The sequence below is a fragment of the Bombina bombina genome, chromosome 3 (genome assembly GCF_027579735.1).
Source record: "Bombina bombina isolate aBomBom1 chromosome 3, aBomBom1.pri, whole genome shotgun sequence".
Lineage (NCBI taxonomy): Eukaryota > Metazoa > Chordata > Amphibia > Anura > Bombinatoridae > Bombina > Bombina bombina.
Window position 1 is genome coordinate 367,637,855 of NC_069501.1, and position 26,788 is coordinate 367,664,642.

The 26,788-nt window shown below is 40.5% G+C and overlaps 1 protein-coding gene across 1 annotated transcript in view; it reads left to right on the forward strand.

Moving 5' to 3' along the window:
• The window catches only part of KDM6A (lysine demethylase 6A), a 926,232-nt gene that overhangs the window by 503,145 nt on the left and 396,299 nt on the right, over positions 1–26,788 (forward strand). The window contains exon 10 of the mRNA XM_053705281.1: positions 1,475–1,573. Within this exon, the coding sequence (XP_053561256.1) occupies positions 1,475–1,573 (99 nt within the window). The remainder of the gene's footprint in view (positions 1–1,474; positions 1,574–26,788) is intronic.

Below are 26,788 nucleotides of genomic sequence, written 5' to 3' on the forward strand. Positions count from 1 at the left end.
GGACTTCATTTAAATTTTTACCTAAGGTTGTGAATTCTAACAACATTAGTAGAGAAATTGTTGTTCCTTCATTATGTCCTAATCCTACGAATTCTAAGGAGAGATCTTTACATTCTTTGGATGTAGTAAGAGCTTTGAAATATTATGTTGAAGCTACTAAAGATTTTAGAAAGACTTATAGTCTGTTATCTTTTTTGGGTCCAGAAAAGGTCAGAAGGCCTCCGCCATTTCTTTGGCGTCTTGGTTAAAGTCTTTGATTCATCATGCTTATGTGGAGTCGGGTAAATCCCCGCCTCAAAGGATTACGGCTCATTCTACTAGGTCAGTTTCAACTTCCTGGGCGTTTAGGAATGAAGCTTCTGTTGATCAGATTTGCAAAGCAGCAACTTGGTCTTCTTTGCATACATTTACTAAATTCTACCATTTTGATGTGTTTTCTTCTTCTGAAGCAGTTTTTGGTAGAAAAGTACTTCAGGCAGCTGTTTCAGTTTGATTCTTCTGCTTATAATTTCAGTTTTTTTCAATATAAGATTAAAACTTTTGTTTTGGGTTGTGGATTATTATTTTTCAGCGGAATTGGCTGTCTTTATTTTATCCCTCCCTCTCTAGTGACTCTTGCGTGGAAGTCCCACATCTTGGGTATTTATTATCCCATACGTCACTAGCTCATGGACTCTTGCTAATTACATGAAAGAAAACATAATTTATGTAAGAACTTACCTGATAAATTCATTTCTTTCATATTAGCAAGAGTCCATGAGGCCCACCCTTTTTTTGTGGTGGTTATGATTTTTTTGTATAAAGCACAATTATTCCAATTCCTTATTTTTGATGCTTTCGCTCCTTTCTTATCACCCCACTTCTTGGCTATTCGTTAAACTGAATTGTGGGTGTGGTGAGGGGTGTATTTATAGGCATTTTGAGGTTTGGGAAACTTTACCCCTCCTGGTAGGAATGTATATTCCATACGTCACTAGCTCATGGACTCTTGCTAATATGAAAGAAATGAATTTATCAGGTAAGTTCTTACATAAATTATGTTTTTTAAAGTGCTTTTAGAACATGTAAACTACACAATTTTAAAGGACCCATAAATACAGTAGATTTGCATAATCAACAAATGCATGGTAAAAAGCCAATGCAATAGCACTTAGTCTTAACTTCAAATGAATATCAGATTTTTTTTTTCCCTGACAAATTTCAGTTGTCTATTTCCAATCCCCCCCTGTATCATGTGATAGCCACCCTCAAATCACAAATGCATATACTTATATTCTATGTATTCTTGTACTTACTCAGTAGGAGCTGGTGACTCAAAAGTGTAACTATATAAAGATTGTGCACATTTTGTTAATGGAAGTAAATTGGACAGTTGCTTAAAATTTCATTCTCTATCTAAATGAAAGTTTAATTTTGACTTGAGTGCCCCTTTAATGAATGCAGTCTAAATATGTTTACAATTTATTTTGTTAAGGTGCTATTCCAGTATTGGAAAGGTTCAGGATGCCTTTATATCGTATAGGCAATCTATTGATAAGTCAGAGGCAAGTGCTGATACCTGGTGTTCTATAGGGTGAGTACTGTACAGTTAACATTTTTTTTTTTTTTTATTATTCCTGGATTTAAAAAATTTGATTACATAAATTGACGCATATTAGAGAAGGTTATTATTGTCAAGGTAAAGTGTGCTGTTTGTATATAAGGCCTACTAGCCCACTTTTTGATGTCCAAAGTTTTGGAGTCAGTGTACGTTTAATTGTAATATTCAGATATACATTTCTATTACAAACTTATATTATGGGACAGTAAACACCTTGTAATTACATAACATTTCTGTTAATATTTTTTGGTAATGTTTTTAAAACAAATTAACAATTTTTACTACACTTATGTTCCAATAGCCAAACTCCACCCATCATTTGCCTTATTTGGAGGAACCACAATCAACAAAGCTAGCCACTGTCATAGTTAGCATAAAATTGATTGTTTTGCAGTTGTAATCTGATAAAGCCAATAAGGGACAGATATGTTGCAGAGTTAGCCATGAGAAGTCTGCAGGGTGCAAGTTCTCATCATTTGAAATTGCTCAATTTTCAGAGCTAAATTTCATGAAAAGGGTCAAAATAAATAATGAAATTTTATACTGCAAAGTTGTTTCCTTATGTATAACAACATTTTGTATACAAATCTCAAGGTGTTTACTGTCCCTTTAAGAATAAAACACTACATATATACTTAATAAGATAAAAATAATATAACATTTATTTGATAAAAAAAGGAGTTTCTTTTTTAGATGGCAGCAAGTTAAGGCAAGGATAGACATAAACACACCGACAGAGATAATTCCACGCACTCTGCATTATTTAATGACTGGCCAGAAACATTGCAGGAATGATACTTTTTGGCAGCAGTAATTTCACACTAACTAAATGAGCAAATTAAACTGCTTTTGCTGTGCATCAAAAATACCAATTTTCCCTAGAGGTCTTGCTATTTAAAGGGACAATGTAGTCACACAAAAAAATGTATATCTAAAAAGTGCCATTGACACTCATTAAAAAGTTTGCACCTCAAGAGTTAAAAATATGTATAAAATTCCCTGTTCTGGTAAGCTTTTCAATATGTATGTAATTTACTCTCCCCACACAGCCTATTCTTTGGCTACAGCCTTTAGTCAGTGACTAAAAACACAGGGAAGTTTAGGAATTTTAAGAAAAAAAGATAAGCATATGCTGGTCCCCCTTCCTTCCTAGATAAGAAGACATTATTTAAACTCGCTGCCCAGGTTAGTTAATAAATAAGCTGCTACAGAAGATCAGTAGATCAGCATCTACCATTTGCACTCACTGTCTGAGCTTAAATCTACAAGATCTGCACATAGAACTATGTGTAGAGTTTGTAGGGATAAGTTCACGGAGCAGTGAAGTGAACTTAACATTTTTTAAGGACTTCTGTGACACAGGTTAAACTCTGTCCTTTTCTTTCCTATGGCATAGAGAGTCCACAAATCCATTCCAATTACTAGTGAAAATTCCAATCCTGGCCACCAAGAGGAGGCAAAGAACACCCCAGCAAATCTTTAAGTATCCTTCCACTTCCCACAGTCATTATTTGCCATTGTGTACATCAAGAAGGTGTACAAAGACGGTGTTTGAAGAAAATTATTCCTTTTATGGGTAGTTTCCCTGCAAGCAAGGATTGGGGCTATGCTGTGTCCATGTAATCCTCTTTAGTAAGAGTTGTGGTGGCTATTAGCTGTTGGAGGTTGGTGAGGTAGTCTTTGCCTTTCCTTCAACAATTTATGCTAACCACTTTACAGAAAACCAGGGTTGGTTATTCTGCTTTTCTCTTCTTTTCAGTTCTCTGTCAGAAGTCGTCTGAGTCTGTCATGCCTGAGATACTGTACCTGCCCTGTAGCTGAGCTCCACAGGTAAGTGCTCTTTACCCTTCTAGGTAAGAAGGCAGTGGCACTCTGAGGGTTAAATTCCTCTTTGGTGGAGTCATGGGACTTAATATATCTCTTTAATTTGAGTATATGCATTTGGGCAGTATATCAGGGTTTTGAGCTGCTAAAGAATGGACATTTTAGGTTTTTCATGTAATTGGCAAGAGTCCATGAGCTAGTGACGTATGGGATATACAATCCTACCAGGAGGGGCAAAGTTTCCCAAACCTCAAAATGCCTATAAATACACCCCTCACCACACATATGATTCAGTTTTACAAACTTTGCCTCCTATGGAGGTGGTGAAGTAAGTTTGTGCTTGATTTTTATGATTTCTTCTATAAGCACTTCCAAGCATTCTGAAGCCCAATTCCTTTCAGAGTACAGTGTTTATCAGAGGGATGTGAAGAGAGTATCACCTATTGATTTTTTGGTTTTCCTCATGGGAAATCTTTTCAAGGGTTCTCAGTTTTCGGTCGTAGGGATTCATCTCTTACCTCCCTTTTTAGATTGACGATATACTCTTATATACCATTACCTCTGCTGATAGTTTTCAGTACTGGTTTGGCTATCTGCTATATGTGGATGGGTGTCTTTCGGTAAGTATGTATCTTTATTTAAGACACTCTCAGCTATGGTTTGGTGCTTTATGTATTAATATAAAGCTTAAAATAAATGTATTTCTTTTGCAAGATGTACCGAGTCCACAGATTCATCCTAACTTGTGGGATATTGTCCTTCCTGACAGGAAGTAGCAAAGAGAGCACCACAACAGAGCTGTCTATATAGCTCCCCCTTAACTCCACCCCCCAGTCATTCTCTTTGCTAGCTCTAAGCAGGAAGAGTAAAGAGAAGAGGTGTTAAGCTGTTAGTTTTATTTTATCTACAATCAAGAGTTTGTTATTTTTAAATGGTACTGGTGTTGTACTATTTACTCTCAGGCAGGACATAGATGAAGAGGATCCTGGAGGATGATGATCTTAGCATTTGTAACTTAGGTCCACTGCTGTTCCCACATGAGCTGAGGAGTACAGGAAAACTTCAGTGTGAGGAACGGTTTCTTACTATACAGCAATGAGGTATGTTCAGTCATATTTTCTGCAGAGACTGTTAACTCAGAAAGGCTGACAGTGTCCCCATTAGGGGAAGGAGAAGCAGTAATCCTAGTGTTATCAGAGGTTTTTACTAGCTTGCATAAAGGTTTAATTTTTTGTGGGCACTCAGTTTGTTATGTGAATTTGGGACAAACGTTTTTGTGTCTGGGAGTAACGTTTTCTGTTTTATGGGAAATTTGCTTGAGGGTTCTTTGGGGTTGTTTATTGCCCACATGGCTTTCAGGCAGGGTTTGTTAGTTTCTCCAACATTGGTGTGTCCGGTCCACGGCGTCATCCTTACTTGTGGGATATTCTCTTCCCCAACAGGAAATGGCAAAGAGTCCCAGCAAAGCTGGTCACATGATCCCTCCTAGGCTCCGCCCACCCCAGTCATGCTCTTTGCCGTTGCACAGGCAACATCTCCACGGAGATGGTTAAGAGTTTTTTGGTGTTTAAATGTAGTTTTTATTCTTCTATCAAGTGTTTGTTATTTTAAAATAGTGCTGGTATGTACTATTTACTCTGAAACAGAAAAGGATGAAGATTTCTGTTTGTAAGAGGAAGATGATTTTAGCAGACAGTAACTAAAATCGATTGCTGTTTCCACATAGGACTGTTGAGATGAAGTAACTTCAGTTGGGGGAAACAGTTAGCAGACTTTTCTGCTTAAGGTATGACTAGCCATATTTCTAACAAGACTGTGTAATGCTGGAAGGCTGTCATTTCCCCTCATGGGGACCGGTAAGCCATTTTCTTAGTCAAAAACAAACAGAATAAAGGGCTTATTATGGGCTAAAAAACTGGTAGACATTTTTATGGGCTAAATCGATTGCTTTATTTGTGCATATTATTCAAATTTAAGCTAATAATTGACATTATAATCTTGGGGAACGTTTATAAAACGGCAGGCACTGTATTGGACACCTTTTTCAGTCTGGGGGCCTTTCTAGTCATAGACTGAGCCTCATTTTCGCGCCATTAATGTGCAGTTGTTTTTTGAGAGCAGGGCATGCAGATGCATGTGTGAGGATCTAAGAATCTCTGAAAAAGCTTTTAGAAGGCATCATTTGGTATAGTATTCCCCTCAGGGCTTGGTTGGGTCTTAGCAAAGACTGTATCTGGGACTGTATAGGGGTTAAATTGAAAAACGGCTCCGGTTCCGTTATTTTAAGGGTTAAAGCTCTGAAATTTGGTGTGCAATACTTTTAAGGCTTTAAGACACTGTGGTGAAAATTTGGTAATTTTTTAACAATTCCTTCATACTTTTTCACATATTCAGTAATAAAGTGTTTTCTGTTTGAAATTTAAAGTGACAGTAATGGTTTTATTTTAAAACGTTTTTTGTGCATTGTTGACAAGTTTAAGCCTGTTTAACATGTCTGTACCTTCAGATAAGCTATGTTCTATATGTATGAAAGCCAATGTGTCTCCTCATTTAAATTTATGTGATAATTGTGCCATAGCGTCCAAACAAAGTAAGGACAGTACTGCCACAAATAATGATATTGCCCAAGATGATTCCTCAAATGAGGGGAGTAAACATGATACTACATCATCTCCTACTGTGTCTACACCAGTTTTGCCCATGCAGGAGGCCCCTAGTACATCTAGTGCGCCAATACTTATTACCATGCAACAATTAACGGCTGTAATGGATAACTCCATAGCAAATCTTTTATCCAAAATGCCTACTTATCAGAGAAAGCGCGATTGCTCTGTTTTAAACACTGAAGAGCAAGAGGACGCTGATGATAATTGTTCTGTCATACCCTCACACCAATCTGAAGGGGCCATGAGGGAGGTTTTGTCTGAGGGAGAAATTTCAGATTCAGGAAAAATTTCTCATCAAGCTGAACCTGATGTTGTGACATTTAAATTTAAATTAGAACATCTCCACGCACTGCTTAAGGAGGTGTTATCTACTCTGGATGATTGTGACAATTTGGTCATTCCAGAGAAATTATGCAAGATGGACAGGTTCCTAGAGGTTCCGGTGCCCCCCGACACTTTCCCTATACCCAAGCGGGTGGCGGACATAGTAAATAAAGAGTGGGAAAAGCCCGGCATACCTTTTGTTCCTCCCCCTATATTTAAGAAATTATTTCCTATGGTCGACCCCAGAAAGGACTTATGGCAGACAGTCCCCAAGGTCGAGGGGGCAGTTTCTACTCTAAACAAATGCACTACTATTCCTATCGAAGATAGTTGTGCTTTCAAAGATCCTATGGATAAAAAATTGGAAGGTTTGCTTAAAAAGATATTTGTACAGCAAGGCTACCTTCTACAACCAATTTCATGCATTGTTCCAGTCACTACGGCAGCGTGGTTCTGGTTCGAGGAACTAGAAAAGTCGCTCAGTAGAGAAACTCCATATGAGGAGGTTATGGACAGAGTTCACGCACTTAAATTGGCTAACTCTTTTATTTTAGATGCCGCTTTGCAATTAGCAAAATTAGCGGCGAAAAATTCAGGGTTTGCTATTGTGGCGCGCAGAGCTAAAGTCTTGGTCAGCGGATGTGTCATCCAAGACAAAATTACTTAACAATCCTTTCAAAGGTAAAACTTTATTTGGACCTGATTTGAAAGAGATTATTTCAGACATCACTGGGGGAAAGGGCCACGCCCTTCCACAGGATAGGTCTTTTAAGGCTAAAAATAAGCCTAATTTAAGTCCCTTTCGCAGAAATGGACCAGCCTCTAATTCTGCATCCTCTAAGCAAGAGGGTAATGCCTCACAACCCAAACCAGCCTGGAAACCAATGCAAGGCTGGAACAAGGGTAAGCAGGCCAAGAAGCCTGCCACTGCTAACAAGACAGCATGAAGGAGTAGCCCCCGATCCGGGACCGGATCTGGTGGGGGGCAGACTCTCTCTCTTTGCTCAGGCTTGGGCAAGAGATGTTCAGGATCCTTGGGCACTAGAAATAGTTTCTCAAGGTTATCTCCTGGAATTCAAGGAACTACCCCCAAGGGGAAGGTTCCACAAGTCTCACTTATCCTCAAACCAAATAAAGAGACAGGCATTCTTACATTGTGTAGAAGACCTGTTAAAGATGGGAGTGATACACCCAGTTCCAATAAAGGAACAAGGAATGGGATTTTATTCCAATCTGTTCGTAGTTCCCAAAAAAGAGGGAACGTTCAGACCAATTTTGGATTTGAAGATCCTAAACAAATTTCTCAGGGTACCATCGTTCAAAATGGAAACTATTCGAACGATTCTACCCACCATCCAGGAAAGTCAATTTATGACTACCGTGGATCTAAAGGATGCGTACCTACATATCCCTATCCACAAGGAACATCATCAGTTCCTAAGGTTCGCTTTTCTGGACAAACATTACCAGTTTGTGGCTCTTCCATTCGGATTAGCCACTGCTCCAAGGATTTTCACAAAGGTGCTAGGGTCCCTTCTAGCGGTTCTAAGACCAAGGGGCATTGCAGTAGTACCTTACTTGGACGACATTCTAATACAAGCGTCGTCCCTGTCAAAGGCAAAGGCTCATACGGACATCGTTCTAGCTTTTCTCACATCTCACGGATGGAAGGTGAACAAAGAAAAGAGTTCTCTGTCCCCGTCAACAAGAGTTCCCTTCTTGGGAACAATAATAGATTCCTTAGAAATGAGGATTTTTCTGACAGAGGTTAGAAAATCAAAACTTCTAAGCTCTTGTCAAGTGCTTCATTCTGTTCCTCGTCCTTCCATAGCGCAGTGCATGGAAGTAATAGGATTGATGGTTGCAACAATGGACATAGTTCCTTTTGCACGAATTCATCTAAGACCATTACAACTGTGCATGCTCAAACAGTGGAATGGGGATTATACAGACTTGTCTCCAATGATTCAAGTAGATCAAAAGACTAGAGATTCACTCCGTTGGTGGCTGACCCTGGACCATCTGTCCCAGGGAATGAGCTTCCGCAGGCCAGAGTGGGTCATTGTCACGACCGACGCCAGTCTAGTGGGCTGGGGAGCGGTCTGGGAATCCCTGAAAGCTCAGGGTCTATGGTCTCGGGAAGAGTCTCTTCTCCCGATAAACATTCTGGAACTGAGAGCGATATTCAATGCTCTCAGAGCTTGGCCTCAACTAGCAAAGGCCAAATTCATAAGGTTCCAATCAGACAACATGACGACTGTTGCTTATATCAATCATCAAGGGGGAACAAAGAGTTCCCTGGCGATGAAAGAAGTGACCAAAATAATTCAATGGGCGGAGGATCACTCCTGCCACTTGTCTGCGATCCACATCCCAGGAGTGGAAAATTGGGAAGCGGATTTTCTGAGTCGTCAGACATTTCATCCGGGGGAGTGGGAACTCCATCCGGAAATCTTTGCCCAAATAACTCAATTATGGGGCATTCCAGACATGGATCTGATGGCGTCTCGTTAGAACTTCAAGGTTCCTTGCTACGGGTCCAGATCCAGGGATCCCAAGGCGGCTCTAGTAGATGCACTAGTAGCACCTTGGACTTTCAACCTAGCTTTCGTATTCCCACCGTTTCCTCTCATTCCCAGGCTGGTAGCCAGGATCAATCAGGAGAGGGCCTCGGTGATCTTGATAGCTCCTGCGTGGCCACGCAGGACTTGGTATGCAGACCTGGTGAATATGTCATCGGCTCCACCATGGAAGCTACCTTTGAGACAGGACCTTCTTGTTCAAGGTCCATTCGAACACCCAAATCTGGTCTCCCTCCAACTGACGGCTTGGAGATTGAACGCTTGATTCTATCAAAGCGTGGGTTTTCAGATTCGGTGATAGATACTCTGGTTCAGGCCAGAAAACCTGTAACTAGAAAAATTTACCATAAAATATGGAAAAAATATATCTGTTGGTGTGAATCCAAAGGATTCCCATGGAATAAGATAAAAATTCCTAAGATTCTCTCCTTTCTTCAAGAAGGTTTGAAGAAAGGATTATCTGCAAGTTCTCTAAAGGGACAGATCTCTGCTTTATCTGTCTTACTACACAAAAGACTGGCAGCTGTGCCAGATGTTCAAGCATTTGTTCAGGCTCTGGTTAGGATCAAGCCTGTTTACAGACCTTTGACTCCTCCCTGGAGTCTAAATCTAGTTCTTTCAGTTCTTCAAGGGGTTCCGTTTGAACCCTTACATTCCATAGATATTAAGTTACTATCTTGGAAAGTTTTGTTTTTGGTTGCAATTTCTTCTGCTAGAAGAGTTTCAGAGTTATCTGCTCTGCAGTGTTCTCCTCCTTATCTGGTGTTCCATGCAGATAAGGTGGTTTTGCGTACTAAGCCTGGTTTTCTTCCTAAAGTTGTTTCTAACAAAAATATTAACCAGGAGATAGTTGTACCTTCTTTGTGTCCGAATCCAGTTTCAAAGAAGGAACGTTTGTTACACAATTCGGATGTTGTCCATGCTCTAAAGTTCTATTTAGAGGCTACTAAAGATTTCAGACAAACATCTTCCTTGTTTGTTGTTTATTCTGGTGAAAGGAGAGGTCAAAAAGCGACTTCTACCTCTCTTTCCTTTTGGCTTAAAAGCATCATCCGATTGGCTTATGAGACTGCCGGACGGCAGCCTCCTGAAAGAATCACAGCTCACTCCACTAGGGCTGTGGCTTCCACATGGGCCTTCAAGAACGAGGCTTCTGTTGACCAGATATGTAAGGCAGCGACTTGGTCTTCACTGCACACTTTTGCCAAATTTTACAAATTTGATACTTTTGCTTCTTCAGAGGCTATTTTTGGGAGAAAGGTTTTGCAAGCTGTGGTTCCTTCCGTTTAGGTGACCTGATTTGCTCCCTCCCTTCATCCGTGTCCTAAAGCTTTGGTATTGGTTCCCACAAGTAAGGATGACGCCGTGGACCGGACACACCAATGTTGGAGAAAACAGAATTTATGCTTACCTGATAAATTACTTTCTCCAACGGTGTGTCCGGTCCACGGCCCGCCCTGGTTTTTTAATCAGTTTTGATGAATTATTTTCTCTAACTACAGTCACCACGGTATCATATGGTTTCTCCTATATATATTTCCTCCTGTCCGTCGGTCGAATGACTGGGGTGGGCGGAGCCTAGGAGGGATCATGTGACCAGCTTTGCTGGGACTCTTTGCCATTTCCTGTTGGGGAAGAGAATATCCCACAAGTAAGGATGACGCCGTGGACCGGACACACCGTTGGAGAAAGTAATTTATCAGGTAAGCATAAATTCTGTTTTTGTGTAGGCCCCAGCAACATCGAGTGAGGTGGCCGGGGCCTACATTTACAAGCAGCAAGCAACTTGTCCTGAGAGTCTTCTGAGGGACTAATTGAAGCTTTAAACCCCATATTATCGCTTCCTAAGGGCAGGTAGGGCCACAGCAGAGCTGTGGCAAGGTGCTTTAGGGGGTTTTAACCGATTTTAGACAATTATCAATCCGTTTTTTTCATTTGGGTGTCTATTGCTTTTTTACTTGTGGTGCAATCCTTCTAAAGCTTAGTGGGTACACTGTTAAAATTTCGGAATTTTTGAAGTAATTTTAACCTGTTTTGCAGTTTGTGCATGCCTTTTTTTCCTCTTAAAGGTACAGTACCGTTTTTGCAAATTGTATTTTTTTCATTAAATAAAGTTTTTTCAAAGCTTGCTTCATTACTAGCCTGTTAAACATGTCTGACACTGAGGAAACTCATTGTTCAATTTGTTTAGAAGCCATTGTGGAACCCCCTCTATGAATGTGTCCCAATTGTACTGATATGTCTATAAATTGTAAACAGCATATTTTGACTTATAAGAATTTGGCATTAAATGATTCTTAGACAGAAGGAAATCAGGTTTCGCCATCTAGTTCTCCCCAAGTGTCACAACCAGTTACGCCAAGTACTTCTAGTGCGTCTAATTATTTCACCTTGCAAGAATTGGCTTCAGTTATGAATACTACCCTCACAGAGGTTTTATCTAAACTGCCAGGGTTGCAAGGGAAGCGCAGTAGCTCTGGGTTAAGAACATATGCTGAGCCTTCTGATGCTTTAGTAACCGTATCCGATATTCCCTCACAATGTTCTGAGGTAGGGATGAGGGATTTGCTGTCTGAGGGAGAGATTTCTTATTCAGGAAAGATGTTCCCTCAGACAGATTCAGATATGACAGCATTTAAATTTAAGCTAGAGCACCTCCGTTTATTGCTCAGGGAGGTTTTAGCTACTCTGGATGATTGTGACCCTATTGTCGTTCCAGAGAAATTGTGTAAAATGGACAAATATTTAGAGGTTCCTGTTTACACTGATGTGTTTCCGGTCCCTAAGAGGATTTCGGACATTGTTACTAAGGAGTGGGATAGACCAGGTATTCCGTTCGCTCCCCCTCCTGTTTTTAAGAAAATGTTCCCCATTTCTGACACCATAAAGGACTCATGGCAGACGGTCCCTAAGGTGGAGGGAGCTATTTCTACTCTGGCTAAGCGTACAACTATACCTATTGAAGACAGTTGTGCTTTCATTGATCCTATGGATAAAAAGTTAGAGGGTCTCCTAAAGAAAAATTTTTATTCATCAGGGTTTTCTTCTTCAACCTATAGCGTGCATTGTCCGGTAACCACTGCAGCTGCTTTTTGGTTTGAGGCTCTATAAGAGGCTCTTCAGATGGAGACCCCACTAGATGATATTTTGGACAGAATTAAGGCCCTTAAGTTGGCTAATTCTTTTATTACAGACGCCGCTTTTCATCTTGCTAAGTTAGTGGCAAAGAATTCAGGTTTTGCCATTTTAGCGCGAAGAGCGTTATGGCTTAAGTCCTGGTCAGCTGATGTGTCATCTAAATCTAAGCTTTTGACCATCCATTTCAAAGGTAAGACCCTATTCGGGCCTGCACTGAAAGAGATCATTTCAGACATCACTGGAGGGAAGGATCATGCCCTCCCTCAAGATAAGTAAAATAAGACGAGGACCAAACAAAATAATTTTCGTTCCTTTCGAAACTTCAAGGGTGGTCCCGCTTCCTCTTCCCCTGCTGCAAAGCAAGAGGGAAACTTTGTTCAAGCCAACCTGGAGACCTAACCAGGCTTGGAACAAGGGTAAACAGGCCAAAAAGCCTGCTGCTGTCACTAAGACAGCATGAAGGGGTAGCCCCCGATCCGGGACCGGATCAAGTAGGGGGCAGACTTTCTCTCTTTGCTTAGGCCTGGGCAAGAGACGTTCAGGACTCCTGGGCCGTAGAAATTGTAACCCAGGGGTATCTCCTAGATTTCAAAGATTCTCCTCCAAGGGGGAGATTCCATCTTTCTCAATTGTCTGTAAACCAGACAAAAAGAGAGGCGTTCTTATGCTGTGTAGAAGACCTTTTTACCATGGGAGTGATCTGCCCAGTTCCGAAAACAGAACAGGGGCAAGGTTTCTACTCCAATCCGTTTGTGGTTCCCAAAAAAGAGGTAACCTTCAGACAAATTCTAGATCTCAAGATCCTAAACCAATTCCTAAGAGTTCCATCCTTCGGACTTATGGTAGCGGCAATGAACATAGTTCTGTTTGCTCGCTTGCATCTCAGACCACTGCAACTATGCATGCTCAAACAGTGGAATGGGGATTATGTAGATTTATCTCCTCAGATAAATCTGGACCAAGAGGCCAGAGACTCTCTTCTTTGGTCATTGTCACAGGATCACCTGTCCAGGGGAATGTGTTTCCGCAGGCCAGCGTGGGTTATTGTGACGACAGACGCCAGCCTACTGGGCTGGGGTGCAGTCTGGAATTCCCTGAAAGCACAGGGTTTGTGGACTCAGGAGAAGGCCCTCCTACCGATAAATATTCTGGAATTAAGAGCGATATTCAATGCTCTTCAGGCATGGCCTCGGCCGGATTCATCAGGTTTCAGTCGGACAACATCACGACTGTAGCTTATTTCAATCATCAGGGGGGAACAAAGATTTCCTTGGCGATGATAGAAGTTTCCAGGATAATCCGATGGGCAGAGGCTCACTCTTGCCATCTATCAGCGATCTATATCCCAGGGGGTGAGATCTGGGAGGCAGATTTTCTTAGTCGGCAGACTTTTCATCCGGGGGAGTGGGAACTCCATCCGGAGGTGTTTGCTCAACTGGTTCAGCTATGGGGCACACCAGAATTGGATCTGATGGCGTCTCGTCAGAACGCCAAACTTCCTCGTTACGGATCCAGGTCAAGGGATCCTCAGGCAGTACTGATAGATGCTCTAGCAGTACCCTGGTCGTTCAACCTGGCTTATGTGTTTCTACCATTCCCTTTCCTTCCGTGTCTGATTGCCAGAATCAAACAGGAGAGAGCTTCAGTGATTTTGATAGCGCCTGCGTGGCCACACAGGACTTGGTATGCAGACCTGGTGGACATGTCATCTCTGCCACCATGGACTCTGCCACTGAGACGGGACCTTTTGATTCAAGGTCCATTCAAGCATCCAAATCTAATTTCTCTGCAACTGACTGCCTGGAGATTGAACTCTTGATTTTGTCAAAGCGGGGTTACTCTGAGTCGGTCATAGATACCTTGATTCAGGCTCGAAAGCCTGTCACCAGATCTATCATAAGATATGGCGTAAATATCTTTTTTGGTGCGAATCCAAAGGCTACTCATGGAGTAAGATCAGAATTCCTAGGATTTTGTCTTTTCTCCAAGAAGGATTGGAGAAAGGATTGTCCGCTAGTTCCTTAAAGGGACAGATATCTGCTTTGTCTATTCTGTTGCACAAGCATCTGGCAGATGTCCCAGACGTTCAGGTTTTTTGTCAGGCTTTAGTTAGAATTAAGCCTGTGTTTAAACCCGTTGCTCCGCCATGGAGTCTAAATTTAGTTCTTAAAGTTCTTCAGGGGGTTCCGTTTGAACCCATGCATTCCATAGATATTAAGCTTCTATCTTGGAAAGTTCTGTTTCTAGTTGCTTTCTCTTCAGCTCGAAGAGTTTCTGAACTATCTGCATTACAATGCGACTCGCCTTATCGTGTTTTCCATGCTGATAAGGTGGTTTTGCGTACCAAACCTGGGTTCCTCCCTAAGGTTGTTTCTAACAGGAATATCAATCAGGAAATTGTTGTTCCTTCTCTGTGTCCTAATCCTTCTAAGAAGGAACGTCTGTTGCACAACTTGGACGTGGTTCGTGCCTTTTAGTTTTATTTGCAGGCAACCAAAGATTTTCGCCAATCATCTTCTTTGTTTGTTGTCTATGCTGGAAAGCGTAGAGGTCAAAAGGCTACGGCTACCTCTCTTTCCTTTTGGCTGAAAAGCATCATCCGTTTGGCTTATGAGACTGCTGGACAGCAGCCTCCTGAAAGAATTACAGCTCACTCCACTAGAGCGGTGGCTTCCACATGGGCTTTTAAAAATGATGCTTCTGTTGAACAGATTTGAAAGGCTGCGACTTGGTCTTGGCTTCATACCTTTTCCAAATTTTACAAATTTGATACTTTTGCTTCTTCGAAAGCTATTTTTGGGAGAAAGGTTTTGCAAGCAGTGGTGCCTTCCGTTTAGGTTCCTGTCTTGTCCCTCCCTTCATCCGTGTCCTAAAGCTTTGGTATTGGTATCCCACAAGTTAGGATGAATCCGTGGACTTGGTACATCTTGCAAAAGAAAACAAAATTTATGCTTACCTGATAAATTTCTTTCTTTTGCAATGTACCGAGTCCACGGCCCGCCCTGTCTATTCAAGACAGATAGTATTTTTTATGTGAACTTCAGTCACCTCTGCACCTTATAGTTTCTCCTTTTCTTCCTTGGCCTTCGGTCGAATGACTGGGGGGTGGAGTTAAGGGGGGAGCTATATAGACAGCTCTGCTGTGGTGCTCTCTTTGCTACTTCCTGTCAGGAAGGACAATATCCCACAAGTTAGGATGAATCCGTGGACTCGGTACATGGCAAAAGAAAGAAATTAATCAGGTAAGCATAAATTTTGTTTTTACTTATATTTGCCATGAGTCAGGTCTATGTGTATTTCCCTTTGCAGTCTAAACAGTTTCAGTATAGGAATCATGTTTGGGAAGTTTATTTAAACTTTTTTTTTACCTGGAGTTCAGTCTTTTTCTAATTTGACTTTTATTTTATTGCGGGCAAATCTAGGCTCGCGAGGTCGCAAAATGCTGTTTTTTATTGTCATTCTTGGCGAGAAGTTGCACCTTTTATGAGGCAAATTTCGTCATTTCCTGCGTCTTTGTTGACGCTAATTGTTTTGGTGCGAGATTGCGTTTGTTATTACGCGAGTTTTCATTTCCTGGTGTTAGTTTTGCGCCAAAAATGTTTTAGCTTCTTTTTGCGTAATTCGTCATTCTTGGCGCCAAGTTTTAGTTATTTTACCCCTCTCCCTCTATTGCTCGCGGTTTTTATGAATTTTGAAAGCTATTATGCCTGCTTTTGTTTTTCTCTACTGAAATTGTTACATTGTGGAAATTGAATGTTTTGCCTAATGTTATTTTTCTTTTCTTTCATGTAATTAGCAAGAGTCCATGAGCTAGTGACGTATGGGATATACATTCCTACCAGGAGGGGAAAAGTTTCCCAAACCTCAAAATGCCTATAAATACACCCCTCACCACACCCACAATTCAGTTTTACAAACTTTGCCTCCCGTGGAGGTGGTGAAGTAAGTTTGTGCTAGATTCTACGTTGATATGCGCTTCGCAGCAGGCTGGAGCCCGGTTTTCCTCTCAGTGTGCAGTGAATGTCAGAGGGATGTGAAGAGAGTTTTGCCTATTTGAATTCAATGGTCTCCTTCTACGGGATCTATTTCATAGGTTCTCTGTTATCGGTCGTAGAGATTCATCTCTTACCTCCCTTTTCAGATCGACGATATACTCTTATGTACCATTACCTCTACTGATTCTCGTTTCAGTACTGGTTTGGCTATCTACTATATGTAGATGAGTGTCCTGGGGTAAGTAAGTCTTATTTTTTGTGACACTCCAAGCTATGGTGGGGCACTTTATTTATAAAGTTCTAAATATATGTCTTTAAACTTATATTTGCCATGATTCAGGATGATCAATATTCCTTATTTCAGACAGTCAGTTTCATTATTTGGGATAAATCATATGAATAATCATTTTTTTCTTACCTTAAAAATTGTTTCAATTGACTTTTTTCCCTGTGGGCTGTTAGGCTCGCGGGGGCTGAAATTGCTTCAATTTATTGCGTCATTCTTGGCGCAGACTTTTTTGGCGCAAAAAATTCTGTTTGTCATTTCCAACGTCAAACTTGACGCCGGAAGTTGTTCATGTTTGCGTAATTTTTTTGACGTTTTGCGCTAAAAATGTCGGCATCACCGGATGTGGCGTCATTCTTGGCGCCAAAAATTTTAAGGCGCCAATAATGTGGGCGTCTTTTTTGGCGCTAAAAAATGTGGCCGTCATTCTTGTCTCCACCTTTTTTTCACATTATTTCAGTCTCATTCTTCATTGCTTCTGGTTGCTAGAGGCTTGTTCATTGGCATTTTTTTCCCATTCCTGAAACTGTCATTTAAGGAATTTGATACATTTTGCTTTATATGTTGTTTTTTCTTTTACATATTGCAAGATGTCTCACATTGACCCTGGATCAGAATCTACTTCTGGAAAGACGCTGCCTGATGCTGGTTCTACCAAAGTTAAGTGCATTTGTTGTAAACTTGTGGTAACTGTTCCTCCGGCTGTAGTTTTTGATGAATGTCATGATAATCTTGCTAATGCAGATAGTATTTCCATTAGTAATATACCATTACCTGTTGCTGTTCCTTCAACATCTAATACTCAGGATGTTCCTGTTAATATAAAAGAATTTGTTTCTAAATCTATTAGGAAGGCTATGTCTGTTATTCCTCCTTCCAGGTCTTTTAAAACTTCTAATTTTTCAGATGAATTTTTAAATGACCGTCATCATTCTGATTTGTCTGTTTCTGATGAGGATATTTCTTGTTCAGAGGATTCTGTCTCAGATATTGACACTGATAAATCTTCATATTTATTTAAAATGGAATTTATTCGCTCTTTACTTAAAGAAGTTTTAATCGCATAAGAGATGGAGGATTCTAGTCCTCTTGATACTAAATCTACTAAGCGTTTAAATTCGGTTTTTAAACCTCCTATGGTTATTCCAGAAGTTTTTCCTGTTCCTGATGCTATTTCTGAAGTAATTTCTAGGGAATGGAATAATCTGGGTACTTCATTTACTCCTTCTCAAAGGTTTAAGAAATTGTATCCTGTGCCATCTGACAGATTAGAGTTTTGGGACAAAATCCCTAAAGTTGATGGGGCTATCTCTACTCTTGCTAAACGTACTACTATTCCTACAGCAGATAGTACTTCCTTTAAGGATCCTTTAGATAGGAAGATTGAATCCTTTCTAAGGAAAGCTTATTTATGTTCAGGTAATCTTCTTAGGCCTGCTATTTCTTTGGCTGATGTTGCTGCCGCTTCCACTTTTTGTTTGGAGGCTTTAGCACAGCAAGTATCAGACCATAATGCTCATAGCATTGTTAAACTTCTTCAACATGCTAATAACTTTATTTGTGATGCCATCTTTGATATCATTAGAGTTGATGTCAGGTATATGTCTTTAGCTATTTTAGCTAGAAGAGCTTTATGGCTTAAAACTTGGAAAGGAACTTTTTTGCCTCAGGACAAAAAATCTAAAGGTAAATATAGGGCTGCTAATCGTTTTCGTTCCTTTCGTCAGAATAAGGAACAGAAGCCTGACCCTTCCCCTAAAGGAACGGTTTCTGTTTGGAAACCTTCTCCAATCTGGAATAAATCCAAGCCTTTTAGAAAGTCAAAACCAGCTCCCAAGTCCACATGAAGGTGCGGCCCTCATTCCAGCACAGCTGGTAGGGGGCAGGTTACGTTTTTTCAAAGACATTTGGATCAATTCAATTCACAGTCTTTGGATTCAGAGCATTGTTTCACAAGGGTACAGAATAGGTTTCAAGGTAAGGCCGTCTGCGAAGAGATTTTTTCTCTCTCGCATTCCAATAAATCCAGTGAAGGCTCAGGCATTTCTGAAATGTGTTTCAGATCTCGAGTTGGCTGGAGTAATTGTGCCAGTTCCAGTTCTGGAGCAGGGTCTGGGGTTTTACTCAAATCTATTCATTGTACCAAAGAAGGAGAATTCCTTCAGACCAGTTCTGGATTTAAAGATATTGAATCGTTATGTAAGGATACCAACATTCAAAATGGTAACTATAAGGAATATTCTGCTTTTTGTTCAACAATAGATTTACAGGATGCATATCTTCATATTCCGATTCATCCAGATCACTTTCAGTTTCTGAGATTCTCTTTTCTAGACAAGCATTACCAGTTTGTGGCCCTTCCGTTTGGCCTAGCAACAGCTCCAAGGATCTTTTCAAAGGTTCTCGGTGCCCTTCTCTCTGTAATCAGAGAACAGGGTATTGCGGTATTTCCTTATTTGGACAATATCTTGGTACTTGCTCAGTCTTCACATTCTGCAGAATCTCATACGAATCAACTTGTGTCGTTTCTTCAAAGACATGGTTGGAGGTTACATTTACCAAAGAGTTCGTTGATTCCTCAGACAAAGGTAACCTTTTTGGGTTTTCAAATAGATTCAGTGTCCATGACCTTGTCTCTAACAGAAAAGAGACGTCTGAAATTGGTTTCAGTCTGTCGAAACCTTCAGTCTCAATCATTCCCTTCGGTAGCTTTATGCATGGAAATTCTAGGTCTCATGACTGCTGCATTGGAAGCGATCCCCTTTGCTTGTTTTCACATGCAACCTCTTCAGCTTTGTATGCTGAACCAATGGTGCAGGGATTATACAAAGATATCACAATTAATATCCTTAAATCCCAATGTACGACACTCTCTGACGTGGTGGATACATCACCATCGTTTAGTCCAAGGGGCTTCTTTTGTTCGTCCAACCTGGACTGTGATCTCAACAGATGCGAGTCTGTCAGGTTGGGGAGCTGTATGGGGATCTCTGACAGCGCAGGGGGTTTGGGAATCTCAGGAGGCGAGATTACCAATCAACATTTTGGAACTCCGTGCGATTTTCAGAGCTCTTCAGTTCTGGCCTCTTCTGAAAAGAGAATCGTTTATTTGTTTTCAGACAGACAATGTCACAACCTTGGCATATGTCAATCATCAAGGGGGGACTCACAGTCCTCAGGCTATGAAAGAAGTATCTCGGATACTTGTATGGGCGGAATCCAGCTCCTGTCTAATCTCTGCGGTTCACATCCCAGGTGTAGACAATTGGGAAGCGGATTATCTCAGTCGCCAGACGTTACATCCGGGCGAATGGTCCCTTCACCCAGAGGTATTTCTTCAGATTGTTCAAATCTGGGGACTTCCAGAAATAGATCTGATGGCCTCTCATCTAAACAAGAAACTTCCCAGGTATCTGTCCAGATCCAGGGATCCTCAGGCGGAGGCAGTGGACGCGTTGTCGCTTCCTTGGGATTATCATCCTGCCTATATCTTTCCGCCTCTAGTTCTTCTTCCAAAAGTGATTTCCAAAATTCTAATGGAGCGTTCATTTGTACTGCTGGTGGCTCCAGCATGGCCTCACAGGTTTTGGTATGCAGATCTCATTCGGATGGCCAGTTGCCAACCTTGGATTCTTCCGTTAAGACCAGACCTTCTATCTCAAGGACCTTTTTTCCATCAGGATCTCAAATCATTAAATTTTAAGGTATGGAAATTGAACGCTTGATTCTTAGTCATAGAGGTTTCTCTGACTCAGTAATTAATACTATGTTACAGGATCGTAAATCTGTGTCTAGGAGGATTTATTATCGAGTCTGGAAGACTTACATTTCTTGGTGTTCTTCTCATAAATTCTCCTGGCATTCTTTTAGAATTCCTAGAATTTTAGAGTTTCTTCAGGATGGTTTGGATAAAGGTTTGTCTGCAAGTTCCTTGAAAGGACAAATCTCTGCTCTTTCTGTTCTTTTTCACAGAAAGATTGCTAATCTTCCTGATATTCATTGTTTTGTACAGGCTTTGGTTCGTATCAAACCTGTCATTAAATCAATCTCTCCTCCTTGGAGTCTTAATTTGGTTCTGAGGGCTTTACAAGCCCCTCCGTTTGAACCTATGCATTCTCTGGACATTAAATTACTTTCTTGGAAAGTTCTGTTCCTTTTGGCCATCTCTTCTGCTAGAAGAGTTTCTGAGTTATCTGCTCTTTCTTGTGAATTTCCTTTTCTGATTTTTCGACAGGATAAGGCAGTGTTGCGGACTTCATTTAAATTTTTACCTAAGGTTGTGAATTCTAACAACATTAGTAGAGAAATTGTTGTTCCTTCTTTGTGTCCTAATCCTACGAATTCTAAGGAGAGATCTTTACATTCTTTGGATGTAGTAAGAGCTTTGAAATATTATGTTGAAGCTACTAAAGATTTTAGAAAGACTTCTAGTCTATTTGTTATCTTTTCTGGGTCCAGAAAAGGTCAGAAGGCCTCTGCCATTTCTTTGGCGTCTTGGTTAAAGTCTTTGATTCATCATGCTTATGTGGAGTCGGGTAAATCCCCGCCTCAAAGAATTACGGCTCATTCTACTAGGTCAGTTTCTACTTCCTGGGCGTTTAGGAATGAAGCTTCTGTTGATCAGATTTGCAAAGCAGCAACTTGGTCTTCTTTGCATATTTTTACTAAATTCTACCATTTTGATGTGTTTTTTTCTTCTGAAGCAGAAAGGTACTTCAGGCAGCTGTTTCAGTTTGATTCTTCTGCTTATAATTTCAGTTTTTATTAAAACTTTTGTTTTGGGTTGTGGATTATTGTTTTTCAGCGGAATTGGCTGTCTTTATTTTATCCCTCCCTCTCTAGTGACTCTTGCGTGGAAGTTCCACATCTTGGGTATTTATTATCCCATACGTCACTAGCTCATGGACTCTTGCTAATTACATGAAAGAAAACATAATTTATGTAAGAACTTACCTGATAAATTCATTTCTTTCATATTAGCAAGAGTCCATGAGGCCCACCCCTTTTTTGTGGTGGTTATGATTTTTTTGTATAAAGCACAATTATTCCAATTCCTTATTTTGATGCTTTCTCTCCTTTTTTATCACCCCACTTCTTGGCTATTCGTTAAACTGAATTGTGGGTGTGGTGAGGGGTGTATTTATAGGCATTTTGAGGTTTGGGAAACTTTACCCCTCCTGGTAGGAATGTATATCCCATACGTCACTAGCTCATGGACTCTTGCTAATATGAAAGAAATGAATTTATCAGGTAAGTTCTTACATAAATTATGTTTTTCTGTTACATTTTGCGAGATGTCTCATTCTGATCCTAACTCTGATGTTACTGTAGAAACTATGATGCCCTGGAACACAATTCTACAAAGCTAAGTGTGTTCTTTTAAATTTTTTTAAGCTGTTATTTCTTCAGCTCAATTATGTGGCATTTATTTATCATGTTTTATGCTAGCAATGTTTCTACGTGTACAGTAACATTTACTGTTTTTTTACATATTCAGTTCATGTTCTTGATTTCATCCGCAAACATCACGAGTTGTTCCTTATATCATAAAAGGTTATGACTGCTATTATGCCTTTAAGTAAACTTATGAGGTCTTTTCAAAATTGTTTTAATTAATTTTGTTCTGATCGACAGCATACTTAAAGGGACACTGAACCCAAACATTTTCTTTCGCAATTCAGATAGAGCATGCAATTTTAAGCAACTTTCTAATTTACTCCTATTATCAATTTTTCTTCCTTCTCTTGCTATCTTTATATGAAAAAGAAGGCATCAAGCTAAGAACTCTGGACAGCAGTTTTTGATTGGTGGATGAATTTATCCACCAATCGGCAAGGACAACCTAGGTTGTTCACCAAAAATGGGCCGGCATCTATACTTACATTCTTGCATTTCATATAAAGATACCAAGAGAATAAAGAACATTTGATAATAGGAGTAAATTAGAAAGATGCTTACAATTTCATGCTCTATCTGAATCACAAAAGAAAAAATTTGGGTTCAGTGTCCCTTTAAGTTTTATTCTACTAATGAAGGATTCTTTTGCTCAAAGGATCCTGTATCAGTTTGTTGAAAATTCTCCTTATTTTTCATTTGAACATTTTCTGTTCTTCAATGAAATTTTTCTATTTATAGCTTTTAGGAGTATAGTCCTCCTATTAACTATGTTAATAATCCTTTTTAAACCTGGATTTTAACATTTTTGCTTTTGAGTTTTTTTTCCTATTCAATATACTATCTGTATTATATTCTAGAGAATGGTTATTTTGATTCCCTCTTGGGACTGTACTACTATTTCTATGGAAATTGGTACTTGTTTTCAGAATTCTTTAGAATTTGAATATAACCTTAGTAGAGCATATTCACGTACTGTTTATATTTTTAGCTCAGCTTTATCTGTGGCTGACATTATTGTTCTCTCATCCTTTGTTGAACAGTTAGCATAAGCAGTTTGAGATTCTTAAGTATATAACTCTGTTTATTTACTTTAGATGTATTCATTTAATTATGTTAACTATATGTATTATTTTGATTTCAAATTTATTTTCTCTCTCGTGTTAGGATAATAATTTGTTTGATCTCCACTAATTCTGGAGGTTTATAGTTTTTATCTGCCCTATTTTTAGTCCGTTGATGTAGATCAGTTGGTGAATGTCCTAACTACAAATGCTTGTTCTAGACCCAAGGGTCATAGATTCATTTCCCGGCAGGGTTAATACAGCCCTTTGGCCTTTGAGGTCAATTTATATACCATTTATTTGGGTAACAATAACTACTGTTTCTTTTACAAGATACGATGAGTCCACAGATTTCATCCTTATTTGTGGGATATCGCCTCCTGGTCAGGAGGAGGAGGCAAAGAGCACCACAGCAGAGCTGTTATATATAGCTCCTCCCTTCCCTCCCACCCCAGTCATTCTCTTTGCCTGTGTTAGTGATAGAAAGAGGTAAAGTGAGGTGTTAGTTATAGATTCTTCAATCAAGAGTTTATTATTTTAAAAGTAGTGCTGATAGTGCTGCTTTGTTTTGGGGTGTAACCTAGACCAGATCAGTCTCTTCGGTGAGAAAAAAAGAGAAGCATTTGGTGGCTTTAAAGCAATGGGAACTTGTGGGACATAATTCTCACTGCGCCTCCCATCTACTGTTGCTGCCCTATCCGGGGGGAAAAATCTGAGGGATATTACTCAGTATTTTCCTTGTCATCCTCAGGTCCATGTGAGCAGTTGGACTTCACACGCCTGGGATCTGCCTTTGCTGTCGGCAGATGGGAGGTAAGTGCCATTTTTTATTTCTGAGCATGGACAGAAAACTCAAAAGCAGTCGGCCACTCACTAGGTAACTGAGAAGCCCTTAGAAACTCATGGGATGTTTCTTCAGGTATGTGAGACAGCACATGTCCCATGTGTGTACTTTATATTTATATGGTACGAAGGAGACAGTAACGTTTAACATGGCCATATTTGAGCTTAGGCTCTTTAGGGACGCCTCATATGAGATAGTACCGTTCTCCCGGCGGTTACTTTAAGAAACATGCCGCCCGGGAGATGACTGTGATGGTATTTACCTTAGAGGGTATGTTTACACATGTTATGGACTGTCTTTATCTGGACATTATGTGGAATGCACTTGGATAGTGTTACAGCAATATATGGGAAAGCGGGTGTCAGATACCACTTTACACCTACTCTCTAAGGCAAGGTTCTCCTCCCTCACAGCCTGTATAGTCTGGAGGACGGAATCTTTAATGGTGTCAGGGGTACTGTAGCCACTAACTTGCAGACGTTATAGAAGAGGCTCTATCATCTATCGCATCTCCCGGCGGTTTCATAAGACAACATGCCGACCGGGAGATGTCTGTAATTTCACTCTGCAGGGGTAATTGAGCGTTTTGGTGTCGCACTCATCTCCCGGCGGTTACTGACAGACATGTCGCCTGGGAGCTGAGTTACGTCTGTGTACGCCCACGAAGGGCGGTCCTTGAGAGCCTCCATTTTTGTTCTGCGCCTTTTTTATCTCCCGGCGGTTTGTTGAATCTAAGATACCGCCCGGGAGATAACTGTTATGACAATGATCCACGATGGGCGGTCCTTGCCGACCGGGAGATTTGTTATGTCAATGCACACGTGGGGTTGGGAGTGTATCGCGCCCTGTTGCACTTTTCATAGGTGGAGTTAGGTCCACAGAGAGATGTTTTCCCATGTTATAGGCATACTTAAGACAGCCTGGGCAATAAAGTGGGACGCTGACTTTTTTAACTGTATGTTTTTCGTGTTTAGGGTCCATACTGCTCAGAAAGTACATTAGCAGTTTTCCTACTGAGGGGTATTGATACCTTGCAAGTTTATTTACCAAAAGTATGGGGGTCCTGTGGCCCAGTGGTCAGGTACTCTGCCTCCCATCCCAAAGGTTGTGAGTTTGAACCTGGCAACTACTTTTATTTTTTACCATTTCTGCAGTTAATATATGGGAATACTGGTATTCTTTTTTTTAAAAAAAATGAAAAAATAAATAGAGACAGTAAGATTTTTTTCCTGTGTCAAATTTTATTGTATATAATTCTTCTACAGCGGTGGCTGTTAGGAGTCTGGTGACAACCGTCAATCCCTGCCACAATTTTCTACTTATAGTGTCCAAAATATTTTGTGACCCAAAGGCGGTGCTCTGCGGTTCTTTGCAGAGACTTTGCTTTTGATGTACATAGAAATGTCTAGTTACAGCAGCATTTCTGTTGTTATTGGATTATTTCTGCACGACAGTAATAAAACTTTCTTTTAAAATTTAAAGAGACAGTAAGATTTTTTTTCTGCGTAAATTTTATTAAAAGAATTGCGGCTGTTTTGTTTAACTCATCCTGTGACGTAGGATGGTGCCAAATCTCATATGAATGAGTTACTTTCAGAATTAAAGAGACAATGACATCTTATTCTGTGTGCATTGTATTAAATGAATTTCAGCTGTTTCTTTGTTAGTTCCTCCTTTATGTCTAAGGATGACACAACCACACTCAAGAATAGAATTATTTTTCATATTTAAAAGAACAAGTATTGTGTCCTATGTTCAGATTTGATTACGATTTGTTCAATCGAAATTTTATGACCCTCATGCAGTGCCCTGCGTGTCCTTCACACTCCCCTCGGGGTTGTGATGCTTTCTTTATTTTTCCATAGCTTTAAAGCATCACTGGAGGAATTGTCAGTATAACGTTTTCTCCATGTTACTGAAAATTTCAGTTTTCAGACGGAATGGGTGCCTTAGGCATTATATTGACCAGACTGTTTCACATGGTCGTGTCAGCTAAAGGCTGGACGATATTCCTTTGGGGGGAAGGAGTAGCTTCCATCACCACGTGAACTTCTATTCCCTTAGGGGATAGTTCTAATGGACTAAAGTTTGTTATGGGCCTCACACCAGGGTTTTCAATGGCAACCATCTGTGTACTTTGCTACCGTCACTGGCATATTGGCTAATTATTTTATTTCCTTTTCTTCCCTTCCAGTTATCAAATCAGGAGCCTAGGTGGCTCTGTTCCAGCTCTTGGTACCTTATGGTTAGAGCCCTGTTTTTTATGGTTATGTGTTCTATGACTAAGCCTTTGGTGAACGCACGGCCTGCTGTTGAATCAAAGACAGCATGGGGAACATGCTCCAGTCCGGGATAGATCTTGTAGGGGGCTGCCTTCCGTTTTTGCTCTGGTTTATTTTTGAGCTCACATGTTTTTCTCTCAGAGGCAGTTTTCTGCTTTCTAGGTTGTCTAAGGATCAGACAAAAGGAGAGACGTCCTTACGCTGCCTTAGAGACATCTCAGACCTGAGGTGGTTGTTCCAGTGCTAATATGGAGCCTTTGGTCACACCACCCTGAATGCGCCCGATCTAGTCTGATCTCGGAAGCTAAGCAGGGTCGGGCCTGATTAGTACGTGGATTCAGGATCTGGTCAATTTTTCCCTTGGTTCTAGAGGGTCAATTTATGTCAACGGTAAATTCAGGGTCAAGTACCTTCCTGTGCCGTTCACAAGATTCGTCTTGGGTTCTTGAGTTTGCCTTTAGGGACAAACACTTCCCGTTCGTGGTCTTCCTTTCGGTCTTGCCACAGTTCCGAGCTCTTATGGGGCATTGCAATGACGACCTCTCTGGCTAACATCCTAGTTCGGGCATCATTCTTACAGCAAGCAGGATTTCCACGGACTTGGTATTATTATTCCCGTGAGCTCACGGGTGGAGAGTGACTTTGGAAAGGTGTTCCTCTGTCTCAAGCACAAAGGTTGTTTTTTTGGGAATCATAGCAGATTCTACATCCATTAGGATTTTTCTGACTGAGGTCAGGAACTAAAGGTCTATCATTGATGGTTTGGACCTTCAGCCAGCTTCTCGGCCC